Raw genomic sequence first — 27,691 nt, 5'->3', positions numbered from 1 at the left:
TCACTTTGGGCATGAGGTGGATGAGGTGCTAGGATTGGCCTCAGTTCAGTTCAGTTCAGTCGCTCAGTTGTGTCCAACTCTTTGTGACCCCATGAATCACAGCACGCCGGGCCTCCCTGTCCATCACCAACTCCCGAAGTTTACTCAAACTCATGCCCATCGAGTCGGTGATGCCATCCAGCCGTCTCATCCTCTGTCGTCCCCTTCTCCTCCTGCCCTCAATCCCTCCCATCATCAGGGTCTTTTTCAGTGAGTCAACTCTTCGCATGAGGTGGCCAAAGTATTGGAGTTTCAGCTTCAGCATCAGTCCTTCCAATGAACACCCAGGACTGATCTCCTTTAGGATGGACTGGTTGGATCTCCTTGCAGTCCAAGGGACTCTCAAGAGTCTTCTCCAACACCACAGTTCAAAAGCATCAATTTTTCGGCGCTCAGCTTTCTTCACAGTCCAACTCTCACATCCATACATGACCACTGGAAAAACCATAGCCTTGACCAGACGGACCTTTGTTGGCAAAGTAATGTCTCTGCTTTATAATATGCTATCTAGGTTGGTCATAACTTTCCTTCCAAGCTTGTGTCATTTACTCAGTCCTCAGTCAGTCACCATGGATACAGGGTAGATGAGGTACTATGATTGGTCCAACTTGTGTTAGGTACCCAACACTCAACCCAATCACTGTAGCCTGCGAGATGGGATCTTATAAGATGACTGCTTCTTGTTTGACTTTCATAATAATGGAATATAATACATGTTATTTGCTCAATCATGTCCTACTCTTTGCAGTCCCATAGACAGTAGCCTGCCAGGCTCCTCTGTCCATGGAATTCTCCAAGCAAGAATACTGGAGTGGGTCGCCATTCCCTTCTCCAGGAGATCTTCCCAACCCAGGGATTGAACCCAGGTCTCTCGCACTGCAGGCAGATTCTTAACCATCTGAGCCAGCAGGGAAGCCAATAATGGAATAGCACAAGGTAACCAACAAGGACCTACTGTATAGCACAGGGAACTCGACCCAATATTCTGTGATAACCTATATGAGGCAAGAGTGTTAAAAAGAATGAATATATGTTTATGTGTATGTATAACTGATGGACTTCCCAGGTGGTGGTAGTGGTAAAGAACACACCTGCCAGTGCAGGAGATGTTAAAGACACAGGTTTGATCCCTGAGACAGGAAGATCCCCTGGAGAAGGACATGGCAACCCACTCCAGTATTCCTGCCTGGAAAATCTCATGGGCAGAGGAGCCTGGTGGGCTATATATGGCCCATGGGGTCACAAAGAGTTGGATACAACTGAAGAGACTGAGCATGTCTAGCTGAGTCACTTCACTGTGCACCTGAAACTCACACCACGTTGTAAATCAGCTACAATAAAGTAAAACTTTTTTTTAAAGAGAATACTACAGAAGCATTGTGGTGGAGGAAGTTCTGGGTGGGCAGAAAAATAGATGTCCCTAGTATAACTACTGCCCAGAGACCCCTCCTCTAGTTTGAGAGGAAAATAGTTTGGCTACAACTTGAGTACTAGAGAAGACTCTTGAGGGTTCCTTGGAAAACAAGGAGATCAAACCAGTCAATCCTAAAGGAAATCAACCTTGACTATTCATTGAAAGGACCTGAAGCCGAAGTACCAATACTTTGGCCTACCTAATATGAAGAGCTGACTCATCGGAAAATATCCTGATGCTGGGAAGGATTGAAGGCAGGTGGAGAAGGGGGCGGCAGAGGATAAGATGGTTGGGTGGCATCACTGACTCAATGGACACAAGTTTGAACAAACTTCAGGAGATGGTGAAGGACAGCAAAGCCGGGCGTGCTGCAGTCCAAGGGGCCACAAAGAGTCGGACATAACATGACTGAATGACTGAACAACAATAGCAACAACTTGAGAATTGGTATATTTGTACCCTTTGGCTGTGTCGACACCTGGCAGAGATAGTGAACTATGAAGAAGATGTATCCACCTCAGTGGCAGAAGGGCGGCTCTCTCCCAGGCTCCAGGGATGCAGTTTATGGTCTGGAGCATTTGTTCTGGAGCAGGCCTCATGCACACTGCTTAGATTCTTGTGTTTGGAGGTGGGGTGGGGGGTGGTGTTTGTTCCTGTGTGCACAGCTGCTCTCATGACTGGGCTCAACCTCTTGAGAATGAGGAAGGACACATTGTCACTGGAACAGCAACCAAAGTCTCTTCCAGCCCCTGGGCTCCCCTTTCAGGGGCCACACATTTTTGGAACAACATCAAATATTGTCCATCATGGAGCCATCACTGTGCTTTTGTTGCTAATCATTTTCTCTTGTTTTCCTCCCTTTTAAACCAAGATAAGATGTTTCCAGTTTTCTTAAGGATTCTTTTGATGAAATAATTCTAATTTATATTTGTATTTCTGTGGTAGCCTGGGGAGCTGTTTTATGAGCACAAAGCCTTCTTTTGTGATCTTATCCAAGACAAACTTAGGATCCTTCTTTGTTTCAAAAAGTTACTACCGACCAAAATAGTACTTAAAAAATCAGCTTACTGAAAACAATTATAGAAGGGCCCTCTGCCCATAGAAAAGGCTACTCTGTTGTTGGAATCGTTATAATCATTGCTCTTCTAATGTAGGAGTCAGCAAATTTTTTTTGTAAAGGGTCAGATAGGAAATATTTTTGGCTTTGTGAGCCATGTATTTATTCTCTTTCACAATTAATTACTCAATTCTGCCTTCATAGCCTGGAAGCAACCATAGGCAGTAAATAAGTGAATGGCCAGGGCTGTGTTCCAATAAATATTTAAAAACCAGAGACTGAGCCAGCTGTGGGTCATAGGTCAGAGTTTGCCAACTCTTATTCTAAAGCATCTTTTCTTTTTAACTGTCTTTGAAAAATTATAGTTAAAATCTGAGATATGTCATAGTTCTTTCCATTCCATGGAGTGGAAACACTGAATATTAGTCAATGTGTTGACCACAGGGTTCACTGGGAGCTGGTATTAAGAGCCTTAAAATTTTTTTCATTTGATGTAGTAATTCCATTTTCAGGAACCTGTCCTAAGATGATACGGCTATTTTTTCCTTTATAGTTATTTATCACTGCATTATTTGCTGTGGAAAACCTAGGAGTGAGTTAATATCCAATAATAAATTCTCTGCTCAATACCACAGAGCCTTTCAAATAACATTGATGATTAAATCCTTATGAGTTTATGTTGTAATATAAAGTGGAAAAATATACACCATGAAACCTCATTTAGTTAAAAGAAATGAGCAGACACGCATAGAAAAAAGATTGACAGAAAATATGCCTAAGTGTTGATATTGGATTGGTCAAAAGCGTGCTTCGGGTTTTCCTGTACAATGTGACGGAAAAATCTGAACAAACTTTTTGGTAACTCAGTAGTTTAGAGAGGAAGATTGTCTGGGCTTTTACTGTATGTATGGTTGCTTGATTTTTTTTTTTTTAAAGATCACTTTAGTTTTAGAGACTTCCATGGTCTCTCAGATGGTAAAGAATACGCCTGCAATGCAGGAGACTCAGGTTCAATCCCTGGGTTGGGAAGATACCCTGGAGAAGGGAAAGTCAACCCACTCCAGTATTCTTGCCTGAAGAATTCCGTGGACAGAGGAGCCTGGTGGGCTACAGTTCATGGGGTCGTAAAGAGTCGGACACAACTGAGTGACTAACACTTTAGTTTTATAATTTAAATTTTTTTATTTTAAGGAAAAAAGTAAGGAGTTCTTCAACCTTTTAGCCTGAGGCAGTGTTGTGCGCATTATTCTTAGAGCGGCCAAGAGGCAGGGGCTGGGCCAACTCTAAGAGAGCATTTCAGACCTTTGCTGTGTATTTCAACACAGTTATCTTAAAGCTCACAAAGTGGCTGCCTGGAGCCTGCCAGTCACTTGTATTCTAATTCTCAAAGGAGGTTATTGAGCTCCTCTGTTTAAGTCTTCAAATCCCCACAGAACTGTCAAAGCAGGCAGGTCTGATCCTGTTTCCAGTGAAGGAGACCAAACAGAGAAAGAAGGTGACCTGCTCCTCTCCCACACTTGCACACACAGGAGCTGTGACTCCTATTGTTGCTGCCCTTTCACTTTGAAGTGGCAAACCTAGACAGTGTGTTAAAAAGCAAAGACATTACTTTGCTGAAAAAGGTTCATATAGTCAAGTCTATAGTCTTTCCAGTAGTCATGCACGGTTGTGATAACTGGGCCGTAAAGAAGGCTGAGTGCCAAAGAATTGATGCTTTTGAACTGTGGTGCTGGAGAAGACTCTTGAGAGTCCCTTGGACTGCAAGGAGATCAAACCAGTCTATCTTAAGCGAAGTCAACCCTGAATACTCACTGGATTAACTGATGCTAAAGTTGAAACTCCAGTATTTTGGCCACCTGATGTGAAGAGCTGACTCATAGGAAAAGATCCTGATGCTGGGAAAGATTGAAGGCAGAAAGAGAAGAGGGCAACAGGGGAGGAGATGGTTGGATGGTATCACTGACTCAATTGACATGAGTTTGAGCAATCTCCAGGAGATGGTGAGGAACAGGGAAGCCTGGCGTGCTGCAGTCCATGGAGTCGCAAAGAATTGGACACAGACTGAGTTGTCTGAAGAACAACAGCTTCAGATTTGGGCTATGTCATCAAATCTCTCCCAGATTTGGGCTATGTCATCAATGGTTCTCCTTCGTACATTGAATTCAGACAAAATATCTGCTTCCGCAGCTGCCTGTTGTGTGGAACATTTCTGGGGCTTCTTTGGCAAAGGTGCCATTGTGTAATGTGAGCCCTCTGCCCTGGTGACCAGCTCAGAAAAAAGCTTGTGGCTTTTGTCCTAAAAGAAGGAAGCTGATTGGGTGGGAGGCTTTGGGCACTGGACTGACTACATTCAAAGAACGATGAAGCCAGAGAGCCAAAGTGAAGGGACTAGTGGATGTGGATGTTGTGGTCCAGAAGGGGATATCTGAATGTAAAGCCTCAGAGGGAACAGTTGTGGATGCCTGTGAGTTCCACAAAATGGTGGTGGGTGTACTGTCTGCCAGGGAGTGTGGGGGAGCATGCTCAGAGTTGAGGAAGGCAAGGACAGAGGCAGGGAGGTTGGGTGGATCCTTCACATGGATGCCGAGCCATCCATGATGGATGGTAGCACGTCTTGGGGGCAAAGAGAAAGAGTATGAGTGATGTGCTGATGTCTAAAATGAAAGAGGAGAGTGACCCTAAGATGGGAAGACTCCAGAGACCACAAGGGCTTGTGGGTGGATGAGGCTGACCTGGTGTGTCTGGGAGGAGCCAGGGTTATGTGAGAGGAGTGCTGACTTGGAAGGGCTCTGGATGCCCAGGAAGATGGCAGACGTGCCTCTGAGCCCGTAACACATAGGATATAAGAGAACAGGTCTCTTCTGGGAAGTGATGCCACCAAGGAAGAAGGTCAGGCTTTCTGAAAGGAGTTGAGGATGTAAACGGTTGTTTATTTCAGAGTGGATGTTCCAGAGGGCACTCTGGAGGAGATTAGGAAGGAGAGGAGCAGGGGGCTGGGGTGGCGGTAAAGAGGACCGAGAGGAGAAGTGGTTGGAGTGGCCGGGAATTTAGGGACTGGCTGCAGGAAAGCAGGATGGGATTCATGGTGGGACCAGCCAGTGATGGGATTGACAAGGAGGGAGTCCTCCTGACCCAATGGATGTGGTTGGGGGTGGGAGGAGACTCTGGAAAGGGTCAGCATTGGTCTGGTTGATGGTGCATCTTAGGGACCCACTGGGGACCTGCCATAGAAATCCAGACCCATGGTTCTAAGCAGACCTGAGGTTTCTGTGGGTCAGGAAAGAAGTAAAAGCAGTGTGTGTGTGTGTAAGCATACGCTCAGTCATATCTTTGTGATCTCATAGACAGTAGTCCACCAGGCTTCTCTCCATGGGATTCTCCAAGCAAGAATACTGGAGTGGGTTGCCACTTCCTACTCCAGGGGATCTTTCCAACCCAGGGATCGAACCTGTGTCTCTTGTGTCTCCTGCCTTGGCAGCCGGGTACTTTACCACTTGTGCCACGTGGGAAGAGCAGGATAAATAGTGGGTATGTCTCCATATTCTGGGGAACCCTATCATAAGTAAACCCACTTCCCAGCTATCCATGGAATAGGGAGTGATTCTCAGTCCATCATGCTGGGACTCACTGCCCAGGGCCAGGGGATGGTCTCATACCTCCATACATCTTCCCTGCTATTAAATCTGTTGAAAATCCAGTTTCCATTAGCCCTCAGGAACACACCTACTGCAGAAAGTAGGCATGCTTTCCATTCCCAAGGAGTCTGGAAAGGGGGTTCATTGTGCCAGAGGAAATTGGAGAAGCACACAGAGAAATAAACTCTGAAGGAGTCATCCCTCAGGGTCACGATAGCAGACTGTGGAAGTGTGTTTTCTCATTTCCTCATGTTCCAGGGCTCATATGCTTCACAGCTGTGATTTATTTTCAGAGCACACTTTGGAATTTGACAGACTCTCAGGCTGGCCCTTTTCTCAGCTGAAGCCGTTTGCCATTTGGCGGATGACAAAGCCAGTGACAATTTCCACTAAAACAGCCGTGAAAAGAAGACATCTGATAGACAGGTGTCAAACCTGGGATGCAGACAGCACTGAATTGCTGACAGACACCTGGGGTCTCCGCTACATGGGAAGTGCCAGAGTCTCCCCCACCCCCGATCAGCAGACTGAGAGCTGGGCCCCTGATAGGCTTGAATTCTGGGATACATATCCTGCTTAAAGATGTGTGGCTCCGTAGTGGGCATGATGTAATTGCTGGTATTTAGAGAGCTGAGCACCTCACACCCTACAGAGCCCTAGTCCACATTGGGTATGAAGGCTGCAGGGTCCCAGCTGCTGCAGCAGAAGGTAATGGGGAAAGATAGCTGATCCCGCCATTCAAAGCCCCTACTGCTTCTTCTCTGCTTAGGCAGTGTGAGCCATTTTGGCTGGGGGTGGGTGGTGGGGGGTGCCTTCTTCAAGGGCTTTTTTATTTCAAGTGATAGAAACCTATTCAGGAACTTCCCTGGTGGTCCAGTGGCTGGGACTTTGACTTCCACTGCAGTAGGGGGTGGTGTGGGGTAGTATGAATTCTATCCCTGGTTGGGGAGCTGGGATTCCACATGTCTCATGGCCAAAGGACCAAAAAGCTTGGAGCAGAAGAGTTATCATGGTAGATTCGATGAAAGAAAAAAGTGTTAGTTGCTTGGTCGTGTGCGACTCTTTGCGACCCCATGGACTGTAGCCCACCAGGCTTCTCTGTCCATGGGATTCTCTGGGCAAGAATACTGGAGTGGATAGTCATTTCCTCCTCCAGGGGATCTTCCCGACCCAGGGGTCGAACCCTTGTCTCCTGCAGCTCCTGCATTGGCAGGTGGATTCTTTACCACTGAACCGTCTGGGAAGCCCCCATAGTGGCATTAATTAATTAATTAATTAATGCCAATTGTGTTAAACAGTCCTTTCATGGATGGGTAAAAATGACTCAGTCCAACTCGCATATATAGTCCTGCCTCAATGCCCATGCAGGACCTGACACAGAAAGCAAAATCCACAGAGGCTCAAATCTCTTCTATGAAATGGGGTAGTATCTCTTACATAAAATCGTATAGCATTTGTACATATCCTTGGCTGTGTTTCACATCACGTAGGGTCTTAGCTCCCCCAATCAAGGATCAAACCTTTGTGCCCTGCAGTGGAAGCTTAGAGTCTTACCCACTGGACTGCCAGAGAAGTCCCCCTCCTGTACACTTTAATTAATTTCTTGATTACTTGTAATGGCTATATGTAATAACAGTGTAAATGTACGTGCGTGTGTACTGGGTCACTTCAGTCAGTCCGACTCCTTGGGAGGAAGGAAGGAAGAAAGGGAGGGAGGAAAGAAGGGAAAAAGGAAAGAACGAAGAAACAGACATGAAGCTCTGCACGAAGAACCTTAGAAAAGATTTCCCAGAGGCTGTGCCGTATAAGGTGGTCCTGAAGGGTAAGTTCACCAGGACGACAGCTTGTGTGGACAGGGAGAGAATTTCTGGCAGGAAGGACCACATCTGCAAATGCAGGAGGGCACAGGGCGCTTTCAGAAACACCTGCCTGCCGAGGGCTCTGATGAGGCGCGGTCTGCAGAGCTGCTCCCTGCACTGTGTGGAACTTTCTAACCACATCTGGGTACTGAGCACCCAAAACGGGGCCAGTTGGAACTGAAACGTGCTGCTCCTGTAAGATACACCCCAGTTTCAAAGATATAGTATGAGAAAAAGCAACATAGCCCATTAATAATTTTTGCATGAATTGCATGTTGAAAGGATAATGTTTGGGGTCTATTTTTAGAAGTAATTTTACCCATTTCTTTTAACTTTTTAAAAACCGCTTCTGTTAGAACATTTACAATCACATAGGTGGCTCTTAGTATGTTTCTCTTGGACAGGACACTCGAAAGTGTAGGGGAAATGAGGTTGAGTGGCTGACAGGGACCAAAGACTCTCTAAGGAGCTCCTGTAAGCAATGCAGTTTTAAAAGTTTTTATTTTATTCTGGAGTACAGTTGTTTACAATGTTGTATTAGTTTCAGATGTACAGCAATGTGATTTAGTTACACATGTATCTGGGCTTGTCTGGTGGTGCAACAGTAAAGAATCACCTGTCAATGTAGGAGACATAGCAGATACAGTTTCTATCCCTGGGTGGGGAAGACCCTCTTGAGTAGGAAATGGCAACCCACTCCAGTATTCTTGCCTGGAAAATTCCATGGACAGAAGAGCCTGGCGGGCTACAGTCGACTCATGGAGTTGCAAAGAGTTGGTTATGAGTGAGCAACCGAACAACAAATACATGTATCTATTCTTTTTCAGATTCTTTTCTCATATAGGTTATTACAGAGTATTGAGTAGAGCTCCCCGTGCTTTACAGTAGGGATTCATGAAGAGGTCGGGATATACACACCACTCTATGGAGCTTCTCTGATGGCTCAGATGGTAAAGAATCACCTGCAATGCAGGAGACCCGGGTTCGATCCCAGGTTTGGGAAGATCCCCTGGAGAAGGGACTGACAACTCACTCCAGTATTCTCGCCTGGAGAATCCCATGGACAGAGAGCCTGGTGGGCTACAGTCCATGGGGTCTCAAAGAGTTGGACATGATGGAGTGACTAATACACACACACCATATAAAATAAATAATCAACAGGGACTTATATCTAGCAATGCAGTTTTAAACCAAGAGGTGCACAGTCAGATATGTATCGTTTAGAAAGCCATCAGTCATGTGAAAGGTGGATCAAGGAGAAAGGATGCTGAGGGCTGGAAGTGAGTCTCCTTTGAGGAATAAATGATGAGCCAGACAAGATGGCAAGACTGAGTGTTTGGGAGGTGAGGGAGAGGAAGGTGAAATGACATTTAGAATTCTGACTTCGATTGTTGTTGGTTGGAGATGCTTTAGCTGGTGTCTGGGTATGGTTGATGCTGCCTTTGAGGTGTGCAATCATCCACTGGTGGTTTAGATCTTGGTGCTGGAGGTGTAGATGTAGGTTCGTTAGGGTAGAATTGATCCTCAAAACCTTGGAGTGGCTAAAATCACATGGGACAGTGGTCTCCAACCTTTTTGGCAACAGGGACCAATTTCATGGAAGACAGTTTTTCTGCAGACGGGGGGTGGAAGGATGGTTTCAGGATGATTTAAATGTATTACATTTCTTGTGTACTTTATTTCTAATCTGATGCTGCCACTGATCTGACTGGAGGGACCAGTCCATGGCCCGGAGGTTGGGGACTCCTGGCATAAGGGATACATAGAACAAGGAGAGAAGATGGCTCAAGTTGGAGCCTCTGGGAGAGGGAAGAGCCTCTGGGGGAGGCGAGTGGAGAGTGATTGTCAGAAGCCAAGGGGAGGGAGGATTTTCAAGAATCATTGTGCCTCAGCAGAAGCAGTCAGATAAGCCAAAGGGAAAGCATGTTTTAGATTTAGCAATAAAAATGTCGTTAGTGACCTTGGTGAATGCCGTTTCCATGAAGCCGTGGAAGACAAAGCCAAACTGGGGGGACTTGTGATGGAATTGGACAAAGCAGAGACAGCGGGTGTGGACCATTCTTTGAAGAAAACAAAGCATTAGGATTGTGTGGATTTCATTGCTTAAAGAATGTTGGGAATTCCAAGAAACAATTTGCATGGCCCCATGTGTTTTCACTTGGAGAGCTCTCCCCTCACCTGTACCCCACAATCAAAGACAGAGATTCATGCAAATGTCTTTTCTCTCTCTCTGTCTCTGTCTCAGGCCGGATCTTGGACCTGAAGACCGGGACAGTCAAGAAAGAAGGGCAGCAGTCATCCATGAGGATGTGCATGGGTTCCCGGAGGTCCTTCATCTGCAGGATGAGGTCTGTTTGGGGGAGCAGTGGGCTGGGGCTCTGGTGGGGCCACTCCCTTCCCCCCTGCTGCTGAGCATCCTGAGGGGCTCTCAGATCACACCTTTACCCTGGTGACATCACCTCCTGACTGCAGCCCCATGTCATCTCCTTTGGTTTGTCTCACCTGTAAATGGAGATAAGGAGTTGGCAGTTGGACGTAGAATTCTGGAGTTCATGGGAGAGCTTGAGGCTGAAAATACAGAGTTGAGGGTTGACATCAGTGAGATTGGAAAAGACCCTGATGTTGGGAAAGACTGAGGGCAGGAGGAGAAGGGGGCAACAAAGGATGAGATAGTTGGATGGCATCACCGACTCCTTGGATGTGACTTTGAACAAACTCCGAGAGATGGTGAAGGTCAGGGAAGCCTGGCGGTCACAGAGAATCGGACATGACTGAGCAACCTAACAACTGCACAGGCTGTCTTCCCTCTGTTCAGCCGGCAGGGGCAAGCCGAGTGGCTCAGACTCACATGCATTAGTGTCCACCAGGGACAGAATGCATCAGTTAATGTAGTCCAGCACAGCAAGGGCTTTCCTCAGTGCTTTGGCCAGTAGAGTAAATGCCCGTCCTAGCTAGAGGGACATTCATTGTAGCACAGCAGGGTGAATTCTTCATTGCCCCATCTAAGAAGTTGCCTTGTGCATAAATTTATTGGAAGTATCAGGTATTCCATTCCTAAGTAGCCTCCAGTGCCCTTATTTAATTAATTTATTTGTGCTGGGTCTTATTTATAGCACGCAGGATATTTGATCTTCATTGTAGCATGCAGAGTCTTTAGTTGCAGCATGCAAAGTATTAATTGAGGCATGTGGGATTTAGTTCCCTGACTAGGGATTGACCCCAGGCCCCCTGCATTGGGAGCACAGAGTCTTAGCCACTGGACCACCAGGGAAGTCTCTCTAATACCATTACTGTGCTGTGCCTAGTTCCTTAGTCGTTTCTAACTCCTTACGACCCAGGACTAGAGCCTGTGAGGCTCCTTTATCCATGGAATTTTCCAGGCAGGAATACTGGAGTGGGTTGCAATTTCCTCCTCCAAGAGATCTTCCTGACCCAGGGATCAAACCCAGGTCTCTTGCATTGGCAGGCAGATTCTTTACCACTGTGCCACCTGGGAAGCCCTCCAATACCAGTATCACTGACCTATCGACCAGAGTCAGGTGGTCCCCTCCCTGCCCTGGTACCTTTGGGTTGCTTTTTGCAGTGCCACACCCACACTACCTGGATTTACCTGTGAGGCAAGGAGCACTGCCATCTGCTGAGAGCATGGCCTTCCCCTCCAAATAAAGCAGCTTAGTTTCAGGAAGACACTGGGCACAACCTGCCAGAGGGCAGAGGGCTGTGCCAGCATCCCTAGGCGGCTACCTCTTGGATGGATCCTGCTGTGAAAACGTGCCCATTCTGGCAGCTCCCCCAGGCCTCAGAGTATAAATGGACTCTTGTCTTTGCTGCACTGAATACCGAGACATTGAGGACATCATCTACCGTGAAATTGGGAAATGGAAGTGCGAAATGAGAACACAGGTCAGAGGTTGACCACAGTGCAGGCTGTGGATACTTGGAGCCTGGGATGTGGAGACAGTTATGGAGAAGGGAGGCAGAAAAGATGCTGCTTGAAAGGGCAATGGGACACCTCACACCCCCTGCCTCCCAGAGAAGGACCCATAGAAAGATCTGATTCCAGACTCATCCTCCTCCTGTCCCCAGTTTGTCTGTTGTCATTCACAGGCTCACAGTGGTTTGCTCATTCCTAGTGCCAGAACACTGCAGGGGAGGAGGGACTTTCTACACTGTTAATCTGAAGCCTGAGAAGATGGTTCTGTTTGTCAGCTGGCAACATCTGTTTTGAGTTGATGCCTCTGCTTGGGCCTGAAGAGATGCTGTAGCTGTCATCACCACCCTTCCCTTGTTCCCTGAAAGCCCCCAAGTTACACTGAAATGATCTGCAGAGTGGAGCATGTGTCTGTTCATAGGTCTCTGGCTCCTGGGCTGGGCCGGAGACGGTCTACCTGTGCACTGAAGAATGGGTCCCCTCCCTTGCCTTCGGTGATGATCAGAATTCATAGACATGCAGCCCTGCTTCTGCACTTTGGGAAGAAATTAGCTATACAGCTCACCTGAGTAAGTGTGGTCACATTAGATAAGGTCCATATACTAGGCTTAAGGTCAGACCAGTCAGTCCTAAAGGAAATCAACCCTGAATATTCATTGGAAGGACTGATGCTAAAGCTGAAGCTTTAGTACTTTGGCCACCTGATACGGAGAGACAACTCTTTGGGAAAGACCCTGATGCTGGGAAAGACTGAGGGCAGGAGGAGAAGGGGGCGGCAGAGGATGAGGTGGTTGGATGACATCACTGACTCAATGGACATGAGTTTGATCAAACTTCAGGAGATAGTGAAGGACAGGGAGGCCTGGTGTGCCTCAGTCCAAAGGGGGTCACAAAGAGTCAGACATGACTGAGTGACTGAACAACAACAAATATACTTGCCTGCAGCACTGTAGGCTTTATAAGGTTGGCTGGCTCTTCACCCGTTCTAATGTGTTTCTCACATCTTAGGTGTGGAAATGCTCCTTTGGACCATCTTCCTCTAAACAGACTAACCACCATGAGGAAGAGGTTCAGGTCAGTAGGCCTTACAGTTTTTATCTTTATTTTTAAAAATATTTATTCGGCTGTGCTGGTCTTAGGTGTGGCACATGGGATCTTTAATTGCAGCATGTGGGATCTAGTTTCCTGACCAAGAATCGAATCTAGGCCCCCTGCATTGAGAGCACAGAGTACTAGTCCCTGGACCACCAGGAAAGGTGGTAGGCATGATGGATGTTTTGGGGCTATGCCAGTAGATAGCTTCAATGCACTAAGCTAAGGAATAGCTGAACTTAAAGACAGGCTTAGCCATGGAAAGCACCAAGAGACTCACACTTCAGAGTTACTGTGGCTCAGCTGAGAAAGGTGTTGGGTGGATTTATTATGGACATGCATACTATGAGGGAAGGGGGAAAGGAGGATGCTGGGAGGTGAAGATTCAGAAACACAAGGTCAACAGGTGACCCCAGAAGCTTAGGTACTAAAGGAGTCATGGGCATCCTTGCCTCACCCCCAGGTGCTGAAAGCCTGCTCATGATGTTCTTTCTCTAGGAATGGCCTTGGCCCTGTGAAGGAAGGAGAAGCCCAGTATGCTGTGGTCCACTGCACAGGCTACATCAAGGCTTGGCCACCAGCAGGTAAGGAGAACCTGCATCTTCATTCCCAGGGGATTGAATGCTGGTTCATGTCACCATGGTATCCTGTTAGAAATGCATTCTTATAGAAAGAGACTGGAAAATACTCTTATTTTCCATTGTAGTTAGAATGTAATGGTCTTTGTAATGGAAAAAAATCTTGCTACTTGAAACGAAGGTTTGTAAAAGAGTGATCCTGCAAAGGTGATTGGCGCCTCACAAATCCTTTCTGTGATCTGTCACTGAGAGCTCTCTGGAAAGTCAGAGGGACATTTGTTTTTTTATTTTTTAATTTTTTTAATTTTTTTTAATTTATTTTTTTTTTATTAGTTGGAGGCTAATTACCTTACAACATTGCAGTGGTTTTTGTCATACATTGAAATGAATTAGCCATGGATTTACATGTATTCCCCATCCCGGTCCCACCTCCCACCTCCCTCTCCACCTGGTCCTTCTGGGTCTTCCCAGTGCACCAGGCCCAAGCACTTGTCTCATGCATCCAACCTGGGCTGGTGATCTGTTTCACCCTAGATAATATACGTGTTTCGATGCTGTTCTCTTGAAACATCCCACCCTCGCCTTCTCCCACAGAGTCCACAAGTCTGTTCTATACATCTGAGTCTCAGAGGGACATTTGAAATGATAATTGTATTCAAGTCGCTAGAGAAATGCAAATCAAAACCACGGTGATGAAATACCTCTCACACTCACTAGTATGGTTAAAATAGACAATAATGCATGTTGGTAAGGGTTTGGAGCAACTGGAACCCTCATCCTTTGCTGGTGGGGGTATAAAATGAAGCAGCTGCTTTGGAAAACAGTCTGGAAGTTCCTCAAAATGTTGAGCCTAGAGTTGCCATATGACTCAGCAGTTTCACTCCAAGGTATATACTCAAGAGAACTGAAAGCTTATATTCACAAAGAAAATTGTACCTGAATGTTCATAGCAGCATTATTCATGGTGGCCAAAATATGGAATCAAATTACACATGTACATTTATGGATAAATAAAAAGTGGTATACCCTTATGATAGCTTCAATGCACTAAGCTAAGCTAATAATAATTCAGCAATAAAAAGCAGTGAAGGAGAAGGAAAGGGTGGGACAAATTGAGAGAGTAGCATTGATATATACATTAATACAATACCATGTGCAAAATAGCTAGTGGAGAGCTTCTATATATCACAGGGCGCTCAGTTCAGTATTCTGTGATGATCTAGAAGGGTGTGATGGCAGAGGTGAGAGGGAGGCTCAAGAGGGAGGGGTTATATGTATACTTATAGCTGATTCACATTGTTTGCAGAAGAAACTTACACAACACTGTAAAGAATTATCCCGCAATTAAAATTGACTGGCAGATACCAGGGCTGGAGAGAGGGGGAAAAAAGCAATGAAGTACTGATTCATGCTATAATATGGGTGAACCTTGAAAACATCATGCTAAGTAAAAGAAAGTTAGACACAAAAGGCCACATTACAATTCCATGTATATGAAACGTTCAGAATAGGCAAATCCATTGAAACAAAAAGTATATTTGTGGTTTCCAGGTTATGGGGGGAGAGAAAAATTGGGAGTGACTGCTAATGGGTTATTATTGTTCAGTTGCTAAGTCGTGTCCTACTCTGTAACCCCATGAATTGCAGTATGCCAGGCCCCTCTGTCCTCCACTATCTCCCAGAGTTTGCTCAAATTCATGTCCATTGAGTCAGTGATGTCATCCAATCATCTCATCCTCTGCCACCCCCTTCTCTTTTTGCCTTCAATCTTTCCCAGCACAGGGTCTTTTCCAGTGAGTAGGCTCTTCTCGTCAGGTGGCCAAAGAATTGGAGCTTCAGCTTCAGATCAGTTCTTCCAATGAATATTCAGAGTTGTGTTTCTTTCTGAGGTGACAAAAATGTTCTATATTTAGATAGTAGTAATAGCTGCATAACTGTGCGAATCTACTAAAAACCACTGAATTGTATTCTTTAAGATGGCAAATTTTGTAGTGTGTGAATATTTCATTTTTACCTTAATTATATTCCTTCGCTGATGCTCTTCCTTCCTTTGTGGAGATCTGAGTTTCTGATCTGTATAATTTCCTTCTTCATGAAGACCTTCTTTTTAACATTCCTTGCAGGACAACTCTGCTGATGATAAATTCTCACCATTTTTGTTTTTCATAGAAAGTCATTATTTCTCCTTCACACTTGGAGGACAATTTCACTGGATATAGAATTTTAGGTTGGTGGTTATTTTCTTTCCACACTTTAAATATTCATTTCACTTTATTGTCTGCATGGTTTCTGATGAGAAGTCTATGTGATTCTTATCCTCATTTTTCTATATGTAGTGTGGGACTTTTTTCTGGCTTCTTTCAAGATTTTTCTTTGTTTTTGGATTTCCGCAGTTTCAATATGATAGTATAGTTTGTTTTAATTTTTGTGGGATTTTTTGGTTATCGTTGTTGTTGTTGTTTAGTCCCTGAGTTGTTTCCAACTCTTTGCGACCCCATGGACTGTAGCCCACAAGGCTCCCCTGTATTTGGGATTCTCTAGGCAAGACTCCTAGAGTGGGTTGCCATTTCCTTCTCCAGGGGATCTCTCCAGCCCAGGGATTGAACCTGCATCTCCTACTTGGCAGATGGATTTTTACCACTGAGCCACTAGGGAAGCCCCATTGACTATTTGTACTGGTTGGTATTTTTTCTGAGCTTCTTGCGTCTGTGGTTTGGGGTCTGTCATTAACTTTGGAAAATTCTTGGACATTATTTCTTCAAATATTTCTTTTGTTTCATTCTATTCTCCTTTTGGTATTCCAATTACACGTTTATCTTTTGAAACTGGACTATAGTTTGGGGGTATTCTGTTCTGGGTTTTTTATTGTTTTTTGACTTTCCATTTCAGTTTTGGAAATGTCAGTTGATATATCTGCAAGCTCACTAATTCTATTCTTGAGTATGTCCAGTCTACTGATGAGACTGTCAAAGGCATTGTTTTCTGTTAGTGTTTTTTTGTTTTTCTAGCATTTCCTTTTTATTCTTTCTTAGAGTTTCCATCTCTCTGTTTACATTACCCATATGTTCTTTATTTTATCTACTTCTTCCACTAGCCCTTTGAACATTAAATTATATTAATTTAATTTTATATTAATCATAGTTATTTTAAATTCCCAGCCTAGTCATTTCAAAATCCATGTCATATCTGAGTCTGGTTCTGATATTTAGTTGTCTCTTTGAGCTATGTTTGTTCCTGCCTTTTAGCATATCTTGTAAATCTTTGTTGAAATCCAGGTGTGATGTATCAGGTAATAAGAACTGAGGTAAATAGGTCTTTACTGTGAGGTTTTATATTAATCTTGTGATAAGTTGGCAATATTTAATGTTTGAGATATAGATAGATATCGATATATCGGATTTATTTATAGTATATCTTATTTGTATATGTTTTTCTACTTAGACCATGCTCGTGCCTGTGCTCAGTTGCTCAGTCCTGTCCTACTCTTTGCGACACCATGGATGGTAGCCCACCAGGCTCCTCTGTCCATGGAATTTTCCAGGCAAGAATTCTAAAATGGGTTGCCATTCCCTCCTCCAGGAGATCTTCCCAGCCCAGGGATGGAACCTGCATCTCTTGCGTATCCTGTATTGGCAGGCAGATTCTTTACTACTATACCACCTAGGAAGCCCATACTTAGATCATAATGCATAAAATCATCAAGGTGTTACTTGCCTTAAGGTTGAGCTCAAAGACAGGAACTCTGAAGGCAGTGATTCATTTATAGTGTCCAGAGCCTGGACCCCAGCTTTGTAGTTCCATAGTCTTGACCATTCTACAGAACTCATCAGACCCAGGATTCTTAAAGAGAGTCCTCCAAAGCTGACGTGTTAATCAGGTACAACTCTGTGATGCCCTGGGGCTTCCTTGTCACTGGTGTGGGTGCCCATGGCTATTGTCCGGGAAATCTATGAGGTTTGAAAGTACTTGAGACAACAGATTTATGCTGGAAGGTTGTTTGATGAGAAGCAAAGAAGAGCAAAGGGGCAGCCTTTGTGGGCAGCCTGGTGAAAGATTTCTAGCCGTGACTCTCTGGGACATGTGATGGCCTCATCCAAGCCATCTGCTGAGCAAGGCTCTTGGGCACTAGACTGAGGCCCAGCCCTTGGGGAATGCAAAGATGTGCTGGTGGGGGACAAGCAGGTACACAAATGACTCCAGGAGGGTGTGGCCAGACAGTCAGCCCTGTGGATGGAGGCGGGGTCCTTTACCTTCCCCAGCGTCAGGAGAGGCTCCCCAGATGAGACTCTAGAAAGCTACCCCAGTCCTGCCAAATTCAGCCTCTCGGGGACCAGCGTACCGTCTCCTTCTTAATGCTCTCCTCATTTGAATTCATCGTCCTTGTTATACCAGGCAAACTTCTCTTCCTGTTTCTGGCCTCAAAGTGCTCTTTTTCTACCAGTTTATTTGAGTGCCATGCCTGCCTATCACAAGAAAGGAGGCTGAGAGCCAAGGTGCAGGCAGGTGACTGCATGCAGAGAGTCTGCCAGGAGGATTCAGGACAAGACTTCCCTGGTGGTCCAGTGGTTAAGATTCCACTCTTCCAATGCAGGGGACGTGGGTTTGATCCCTGGTTGGGGAGCTAAGATTCCACTTGTCATGTGTCCAAAAAGCAAAATTCTAAAAAAGTGATTCAGGGCCCACTTTTCTGGAGTCCTGTGGAGTTCTATACCCAAGAGAGCTGAAGGGTACAGGCTAACGGGCGGAAGGGGTTGTGAGGCATTAAATCTCCAACAACTGCCCTTGAAACTTTGCCACATGAGAAACAGTTGAAGGAGCCGGGATTGTTTATCTTGGAGAAAGCAAGACATGACTTTTGTCTTCAAGTATTTGAGGGGGTGTCATATGAAGGAGGAATTAAACTTACTTAGGATAGTTCCAGAGGGCACAATTTGGACCAAAAGGCGGATTTTTCACTGAATAGGAAGAAATGAGCAAAAGCTCTGAACAGGGTGTTACATACATTTACAAATATGAATACACACACATGCTAAGCATCTGGAAAGAATTCAGCCTCCTGTTCATCAGAACTGCAAGTTAAAATAATTTTATACCATCTTCTTTTACCTATCAAGTAGCAAAAAATTTAGAAGACAAAATACACACTATTGGGAAGGTTCAGAAAAATGGACACTTTTGTGTTCTGCTGTGCGTGTGTGCTCAGTCGATTCAGTCATGTCCAACTCTTTGCAGCCCTATGGACTGAAGCCTGCCAGGCTTCTTTGTCCATGGAATTTCCCAGGCAAGAATACTGGAGTGGGTTGCCATGCCCTCCCCAGGGGATCTTCCTGACCCAGAGATCGAACCTATGTCTCATTAAGTCTCCTGCATGGCAGGCGGGTTCTGTATTCACCTGGGAAGGTGAATATTCTGCTGATGGGAATTTGAATCAGTACAAACCTTCTGTAGAATAACTTGAGAATATATATTAAATGCCTTAAAATGTGCAGTCAATATACAGGAATTAATCAGAGATGTGTGTATGGTATGGTTAAACATTGTTGTGAAAACCTTGAATTGTTTTAAATTTCAAAGTCTAAATATTGTAAATATCTAAATTTCAACAATAAAGAATTGGCTAAAACTAGCATGAAATGTCTATATGATAGGATACTGTGCTGTGTGCTATGCTTAGTTGCTTCAGTCGTGACTAACTCTTTGTGACTCCATGAACCATAGCCCACCATGCTCTTCTGTCCTTGGGGATTCTCCAGGCAAGAATACTAGAGTGGGTTGCCATGCCTTTTTCCATCAGATCCTCCCAACCCAGGGATGGAACCCAGATCTTCTGCATTGCAGGCGGATTCTTTACTGCCTGAGCCACCAGGGAAGCCATGATAGGATACTGGACAACCATAAACATGCTTTCAGAAGGTATTTGAGAATGGAGCATGAGCCTTTCCTAGTGGTCTAGTGGCTGAGATTCCGCTCCCAATGCAGGGACCTGGGTTCAGTCTCTGGTCAGGGAACTAGATCCCACATGCTACAACTAAGGATTCGCATGCTGCAGTTGAAAGATTCTGTATGCCAAAATGATAAAGATCAAAGATCCCACGTGCCATAGCCAAATAAACAAATAAATCTTTAAAAATAAAAAAAGAATGAAGCAAAGTGCTAAGAAGTTTTAAAAAGAATGACAGGTTATGCAATCATGATCACACTTTTATTTTTAGATTATAAATGAATGGTGTATCTATGTGTTGAAAAATTGTACATAGAATAGTAATCATATTTCTGTGTAGTAGATTATTGGTTACTTTTTTCTTCTCTCTTCTGTCTTGCATTTTCCTAATTTTTACATGACTTTCATCATCAGAGAAAATGGCATTTTTAGGCAACCAAGTAGAATTTTCTAAACAGCATTTCATACCACTGGATTGAGTGGTTTGCTATGAATTCAGAAATTGTGTCATTTTGTTTGTTGTGTGTGTGGTGTTTTTTTTTTTTTTTTGGTTGTTGTATTTAGTTGCTGTGTTTCTATAAAGATAGAAGTTCTGGAAATTAAGCTTGTATCCACACATGACGATTCAATCATGCCTCCAGCATCATGAATTGCTATATTTCTTGTTCTGTGGCTGTTAATACTGTTTCTTCATCAATAACTCCATTCTTTTTTTCTATTTAAACTTTTTTTTAACATATTGGAGTGTAGCCAATTAGCAATGTTGTGATAGTCTCAGGTGCACAGCAGAGTAACTCAGCTATTTTTATACTTGTGCCCATTCTCCCCAAACTCCTCTCCCATCCAGGCTGCCACATAACATTGAACAGAGTTCTCTCTGCTATTCTACTCTAGGTCCTTGTTGGTTATCCATTTTAGATATAGTGTGGACTGTATTTACGTGATTGATAACTCCATTCATTACACATATCATACACTATTTTTCACTTACATTTAGAGCCCTCAAGGCCAAATGCATGCTTCATTTTCTCAACCCAGTGGTGAGCTCAGACCTGGCACGTAAAATGTATTACTATTTCACACACTCTCCAGGAGATTGTGATGGACAGGGAAGTCTGGTGTGCTGCAGTCCATGGGATCACAAAGAATCAGACATGACTGTGTAACTGAACGACAGACCAGATGGCTGGATGGATGTGTGAAAGGAAAGAAGAAAAGGGTCTTCCCTGTTAAAAAAAAAAAAAATAGTTGTTAACCCAAGGGGAATGGGTTTTGAAAGAATTCTTTGCCAGAATTTCCAAAGATGTTTATAGAATCCACTTTCCCAGAAATCTTCTCAGATGGCACAGACAGTCATCTGACATAGATGAGGTGGCTGGAATGAGGTCATTGGCACACTTACTCTATAATAAGGTCATGGTACCGGAGCACTGGAACGGCCACTCACTTGATGCTTGAATGACGCCTTGTAAATGTCCATGAGGAATGCTGTCCCTACTTGCTCATGGGCTCAAACTCCTTAATTATAAACAGTGACTTGGTTAGGAGATATGAAGGTGCCCAAGCACCAAAGTTGCTCAGAATACCTACAGGCGACCTTAGAAGTCTCTAACAGTGAGTAGGAGCAGTAGATTTTGTGAAGCAGCAAGGACCTTGTGAATAATTCTTTGACAGCCCCCTGGCAACACTTGTGCTTATTTCTGAACCAACAAGTTGTGCAAGCAAACTTTTACCTGGTACCTGTTGACTCCATCGTAAATATAAACATCCCCCAAAATTCTGCTATATTCCAGAAACCCTTTCTATTACACAGTGACTTTCCCAGTTAGCCTCACAGCATTGTATACTCTGTGCAAGTGAAATGTTAGTCGCTCAGTCGTATCAGACTCTTTTCAACCCCATGGACTGTAGCCCACCAGGCTCCTCTGTCCATGGGATTCTCCAGGCAAGAATACTGGAGTGGGTTGCCATTGCCCTCTCCAGGGGATCTTCTGACCCAGGGATTGAACCCGGGTGTCCCGCATTGCAGACAGATTCTTTATCATCTGAACCACCAGTATACTGTATAAGCTTCATTTGAAATATTTGAGCTAGGGACTTCCCTGGTGGTCCAGTGGTCAAGAACTTGTGCTTCCACTGCAGGGGGCACAGGTTCCATCCCTGGTTGGGGAACTAAGATTTTGGCATGCTACATGGTGCAGCTAAAAAATTTAAAAAAAAAAAATATCTGGTGTGTGACTAAAGAAAAAACAGAGTTCTACAATTGCTCTGTCTAATCCTTCCTTCTAAAGAAGTCAGTACTCTGTGTTCAACGTAGCAAAGGAGATATCACCCTCGATGCAGAAGAGATCACCAACAGCAGGTTGCATTTTCCAGTTTGTGAGGTATGCTTAGAGTCCAGGGGTAGCTTTGAAATTCTGAAGATGGGAATTGCCTCCACCCCATGGTCACTGCCCCAGCGCCTTGCATTTTTCACACTGGCATCCTGCTTTGAGCCAGACTCCATGTCTATCACAGGGACCTCTCCTCTAGTCATCATCATCTGATGTGCTTGGTTCATCACCACAGAATAATCCGTGGAAAATGTCTGATTAACTGGCTGTGTGTCTGCACAGGAGAGCCAGGATCTGCCCCAGTGGAGGGGGTGTGCTTGACTGAGATCTGGTTACCTCCCTCTGGGACCATCCTGATCAGGAAGAGGCTTGGTTCTTGGCGGCCTCTGGTGCTTTCTCATCGGCAAGGCTGATGCTTTCGTTCATGATGCTGCTGGACTTTCAGTAAGCCTTGGCCACAGCATACCAGAGGCCTGAGGTTATTTCAGGGTTTTGGCTATAATCTGCAGTGGTCAGGCCAGTGTTGCCACTTCAGCAGACAGCTCAGCCCCACCATGAACTCATCCACAACAGCCCCGCGCTTCTCACAGTTTTCCGGTTGAACACTGTGTTTGTTGTTTGGTTTTTTTTTCCCTTCATTTGAAAGTTTCCAAAGACTGCTCTTCTTTTGGAAGCTATGCACCCACAAGGCTGGATTCCCTCCTCTCACCAACCCTCAGCCATTCTGTCCTGTCCAAGATGGACATATTGATGTTTGATATTCTGGTTGAACATCAGAGCCATGACCTTAACTTGTGAGATGGAGCATTGGCCACCTTTTCCATCCTCCTCATTCTCAGGCAGGGCAAAGCCACTCTTCCGTTTCTTTCAGTGGGTACTTTCTGAGCACAAGCCATGGGCCAGTTACTTTCCTAGTTCCTGGGGAACCTAGGGAGAGTCTGATATAGCACCTGCCCTTTAGAAGCTTACAGTGTGGACTTTCCTTGTGGTTCATTGCTTAAGAATCTACCTGGAACCAGGGGACACTGGTTCCATCCCTGGTCTGGGAAGATCCCACATGTCTTGGGGTAACTAAGCCTGTGCACCACAACTACTGAAGCCTGTGCTCTACAACAAGAGAAGCCACTGCAATGAGAAGCCTATGCTCCACAAGAGTGACCCCACCTCATTGCTACTGTAGAAAGCCTGCACACAGCAATGAAGACCTAGCACAGCCAAAATAAGTAAACAAGTTAATATATAATTAAACTAAAAGAAGTCACAGCACAGTAGAGGAGACAGTTAGGCATGTGGGTCATTGCAAAGCCCTAGATCAAGGGTCACACAGAGGCTCATGAGAGAAGCACATGGACAAGAAATCCCGTCTACTGGGAGTGTCAAGGTTGTCTGCTCTCTCCTATGCTCTGTGGCCAAGCCTCACTGAAAGTCTAATAGGTGGAGAGTAACGTTTGAGCTGAAATGTGAACATAAAGGAGTTTTCTAGGTGGAAAAAATTGCTTTCTAGGCATGCAGAGTTGTGTTATGTAATGATCATGGTCTTCATTTCAGAGTGCTTACAACGTGCGAATCACTGTGCTAAGGACTCTGTGCATTGTGCTTCAGTGTTTGTGAAAGTGTTTGGTCACTCAGTTGTGTCTGACTCTTTGCGACCCCATGGACTATAACCTGCTTCTGTAGGCTCCTCTGTCTGTGGGATTTTCCAGGGAAGAATACTGAAGTGGGTTGCCTTGCCCTTCTCCAGGGCATCCTGCTGAACTGGGGATTGAACCCAGGTCTCCTGCATTGCAGGCAGATTCTTTACCATCTGAGCCACCAAGGAAGCCCACTTCAGTGTTCACAACAACTCTCATGAGGTCCAGGCATTGTGATTATCTCCATCCTGCAGGTGACATGCTGGAGGGTCAGCATAGCAACTTAATCAGCCCAGTTCACACAGGTAGTAAGCAGCCAAGTCTGGGAATGAATCTAGGCCTTACTGATGCTCTGATGTCAGGGAGAAGAGAGGTGCTGCCTTGGGAATCATGTGTGATTGACTGTGGCTGGAGAGAGTGTGGCCGAACAGGTGGGTAGACTCAGATCCTGGAGGCGAGGCCTTGTATGCTATGCCTGGGGGTTTGGACCCTCCTCTGCTCTCTATGGAGTGTTATTAAAAGCCACTGAAAGTTTTTAAAGATCATTCTAGAAGCTGGATTGAAGTGAGAGGAGGGGCAAAGCTAGGCCTGATGGTGGGGGAGCCCAGAGAGGACAGACCCAGGAGAAATTGTGAGGCCTGAACGAAGGCAGTGGCCATGCAGATGGAGGGGTGAGTTTCGAGTGAACAGACAGCAGGGAGATGTGAGCTGATGGGAGAAAACAGGTAAGGGCTGGGCCATGCTGGGTACACAGCTGGTGGATGAGGAGGCTGTAGTTCAACCCCATGGAGGCCATACCCCAGAGTCCATGTGTTTTAAAAACTATGAGAGATTGCCTACCCCACCCCTGCCAATTAATGTGCAAATAATATGGGACTTTGGATCTGCAATTTAGATTTTAGATATGTTGTTGTTGTTGTTCAGTTGCTCAGTCATGTCTGACTCTTTGCGACCCCGTGGACTGGAGCATGTGGTCATTATTTTATATTATTCATCTGTCTTTCAAGAAACAGGTTTGCCATTTGCAGTCAAGTCCAGGACTCTGTTACTAACAATTCTTTCATCTTCCTGGTTTACTTGCTCACCTCTCCTGGCTTCTGGACTATGTTTCCTCCATATCTGATATCATGTCTCAGTGCCAGGTGGGCCCTTTCAGTTTGCAGACTTAAGCCCTTCCTGTGTCCATGCTCAGTTACTGAGTGTATCTGATTCTTTGCAAACCCTTGGACTATAGCCTGCCAGGCTCCGCTGTCCATGGGATTCTCCAGGCAGGAATACTCGAGTAGGTTGCCATTTCCTCCTCCAGGGGATTTTCCTGACCCAGGGATCAAACCCACGTCTCCTGCGTTGGCAGACAGATTCTTTACCATTGAGCACCTGGAAGGTGCACTCCCGCGAGACTTGCCCCCGTTCTCGCCACTGTCAAGCCAAGGCAGTTCTGAGCTTGTAGTTTGGTCTTGCTGGGGACCCTTCCACAGCCTCCCTTTTCCTTCATGTGTAGCTTCCTTAGCACTCCCCTTCACCCCATCTTGCCCAAACAATCCTCCCTGGTTTCTGATATTGAGGTGTTTGTCTCTCATCTCAGATTCTGGGAGTTTCCACAGTAACTTGGGAGGGACAGGTAGTTACTCACGTGGTCTCAGGTTGCTCTTTTGACCCCAAAGCACCTGTTGTACTTCTGAGCTTTGCTTTGTAAGTGGGAGATCCAGGTCTTTAAGGTCACCAGCAGGAACCCTGAAATGCAAAACACCTACAAGTCAGCATTTCCTAAAGTATATCCTGAGATCTCAGTCTCAGAGATACTTCATAAAGAAAGGAGTCCTTGGTCAATAATTAGGGTACCTTTCTCTCTCTTAGGGATTCCCTTGTGGCTCAGCTAGTAAAGTATCTGCCTGCAATGCGGGAGACCTGGGTTTGATCCCTGGGTTGCGAAGATCCCCTGGAGAAGGGAAAGGCTACCCACTCCAGTATTCTGGCCTGGAGAATTCCATGGACTGTATAGTCCACAGGATCGCAAAGAGTCGGACACGACTGGGTGACTTTCGCTTCACTTCACTTCACTTCTCTCTCTTAGAGACTCGTACTCCAAAGTTCCATGTTTCCTGAGCATGCCTACAGTGATGAAACTTCGTCTTTGTTTAAACTATGTTTCCCAAATGTATTTGGCCAGAGAATCGTTTTTTTCCTCTAAAACTTTTAACTGTCCCCCAGAGAATACTTTGGAAACATGCTGTGAACAAGTGGCTGTTTTTTTCCCTTGTGTTTGGTGGAATGAAAAAAAAATATATATATATATGTCTTAATTCTCATGTGAAGATGTGAGTCCCAGGATAGACTCCACCCAGCATTACTGAAAAACAACCCAACTTTCCATGAGTGTTTGCACAGTGTTAATGCAACCCTTTAGTTAAACATGAAGAAGCCTTTCTGGCCAACAACTCTAAACTTCATCTGAAACAGCAGTCTCCAGTTACACTTCACTTGTGAGTTGTTTATATGACTCAGGGTTTATTTAGACCTGGCGTTAGTGGAGCGTATTTCCAAAGAAAAGGTAATTGAATGTGGGGCAAAACAGGCTTGTGAAACCAATTAGGAAATCATTGAGATCTGTTTAAATGGCTGGAGTTATTCCATTCCTATTAAAAACCACTTTGAGAAATGCTGAGGTTCCTGCCAGGAAGCATTCCCTCCTGACACCATTCCTGCCAGCCCTGGCATCCAGCCTTGGCCACCCGCCCTTCCTCAAAGCAGCCTCTTCTTTTCTCTGTTGTAACATTTACCACCTGGCATTGTGATGCTCTGGTTCTCTGTTTCCCCCACCTGCTGGCAACTCCTTGAGAGCAGGAGCTGGTGGCATGCACGCTGAATCCCTACTCTGTACCATACTGTCAGGCACTTAACAGGTGCTCAACAGGTATGTCAAAATGATCCCATGCCCAAACTCTGAGCTGGTGTCGGACCAAGAAAGTCAGAGTCAAAGAGAACCTTCAGCGTTACCCCAAGCCAGCCCCTCCTCTCCGTAGAGGGGAAATCTAAAATCCTGTAAGACTCCGCGTCTCAGCTGACCCCAGCACTTCTCCCCTCCCCTTGACCACAGCCCAGACCCTGCATGGGAAACCTGCAGCCAGGCAGAGTTCAGATGCCAAGAGGCCAGCTCAGGAATGGGATGATTCTGTGTCTGTTGATGAGTGCCAGGGAAGCCATCACCAGCATCATAGCAAAAACTAGAGCTGGACATACAGAGCCCCAGCTGCCAGTTGTTATTGTTACTGTTCAGTTGCTAAGTCATGTCTGACTCTGCGACCCCACAGGCCCTGAAATTGGTGACCAGCTTTTGAGGTTTTTTGGAAAAGGAGCTTGAAATATGGTCAAGGCTGTGCTTTGGCAAAATGAAAAGTAGCAATAGCATAGGGAGAGGTGGGGCCAAGGAGGGAAGATGGTTGGAGTACGTGCTAGAAGAGACTTCTGAGCACCTGTAACAGGAAGGTCAGGCTTACCTGGTGGCTCAGGAAGAATTTGCCTGTGCAGGAGGAGATGCTGGTTCGATCCTTGGGTTGGAAAGATCCCCTGAAGGCAGGCATGGCAACTCACTCTCTCCAGTACTCTTGCCTAGAGAATGCCATGGACATAGCAGCCTGGCAGGCTACAGTCTATAGGGTTCCAAAGAGTTGGACACGACTGAAGCAACTGAGCGTGCACGCAACAGGAGGATTGTGTGAAGGCAGTGTCTGGAGGGGTCCAGGGTCCGTGACTGGGGGCTGCTGGAGAAACGAGCATTCTCTCCTGGGAAGGGAGTCACAGTAAGGGAGGTGGAAGCAGCCAGATCGCAGAGTCTGTGAGACGTGGACAGCTGAGGATGCCGGTCTTTGACTACAAAGGATGAAGTTCCCAAGGACCACGTAGAAGGAGGTTATTTGGGAGCTGGTTACTTTAAGACAAGTTACTTTGAGCAAGGCCAGGTGGAGGCTGGTCGTCATTGGAGAGGAATGTGGAGCAGAAAGCAGCAAGACACTGATGGTGGCAAAAAGTGACAGCAGAATTGGGATGTGAGCGCTACCGGGGTACTGGCTATGATGAGTGCTGAATTGGTATCGTGGCAGAACTCTTGGTGCCAGCCAGTGCCCAGCCTGCCCAAGACAGAAGTATTGTGACCAGAAGCTGGAGAGACAGTGTAGCCCCAG

General features: G+C 45.5%; 1 protein-coding gene across 11 annotated transcripts in view; it reads left to right on the top strand.

The window, feature by feature from the left end:
- ARNT2 (aryl hydrocarbon receptor nuclear translocator 2) overlaps positions 1 to 27,691 on the top strand; it is a 185,765-nt gene that overhangs the window by 84,261 nt on the left and 73,813 nt on the right. For all 11 annotated transcript variants that reach the window (XM_070478234.1, XM_070478232.1, XM_070478235.1 and 8 more), the window contains exons 6-8: positions 10,250 to 10,352; positions 12,944 to 13,009; positions 13,526 to 13,611. In XM_070478234.1, coding sequence (XP_070334335.1) covers positions 10,250 to 10,352; positions 12,944 to 13,009; positions 13,526 to 13,611 — 255 coding nt within the window. The remainder of the gene's footprint in view (positions 1 to 10,249; positions 10,353 to 12,943; positions 13,010 to 13,525; positions 13,612 to 27,691) is intronic.

The sequence above is a fragment of the Odocoileus virginianus genome, chromosome 16 (assembly GCF_023699985.2).
Source record: "Odocoileus virginianus isolate 20LAN1187 ecotype Illinois chromosome 16, Ovbor_1.2, whole genome shotgun sequence".
NCBI classification, from domain to species: domain Eukaryota; kingdom Metazoa; phylum Chordata; class Mammalia; order Artiodactyla; family Cervidae; genus Odocoileus; species Odocoileus virginianus.
This window is presented reverse-complemented; position numbering and strand designations above follow the sequence as displayed.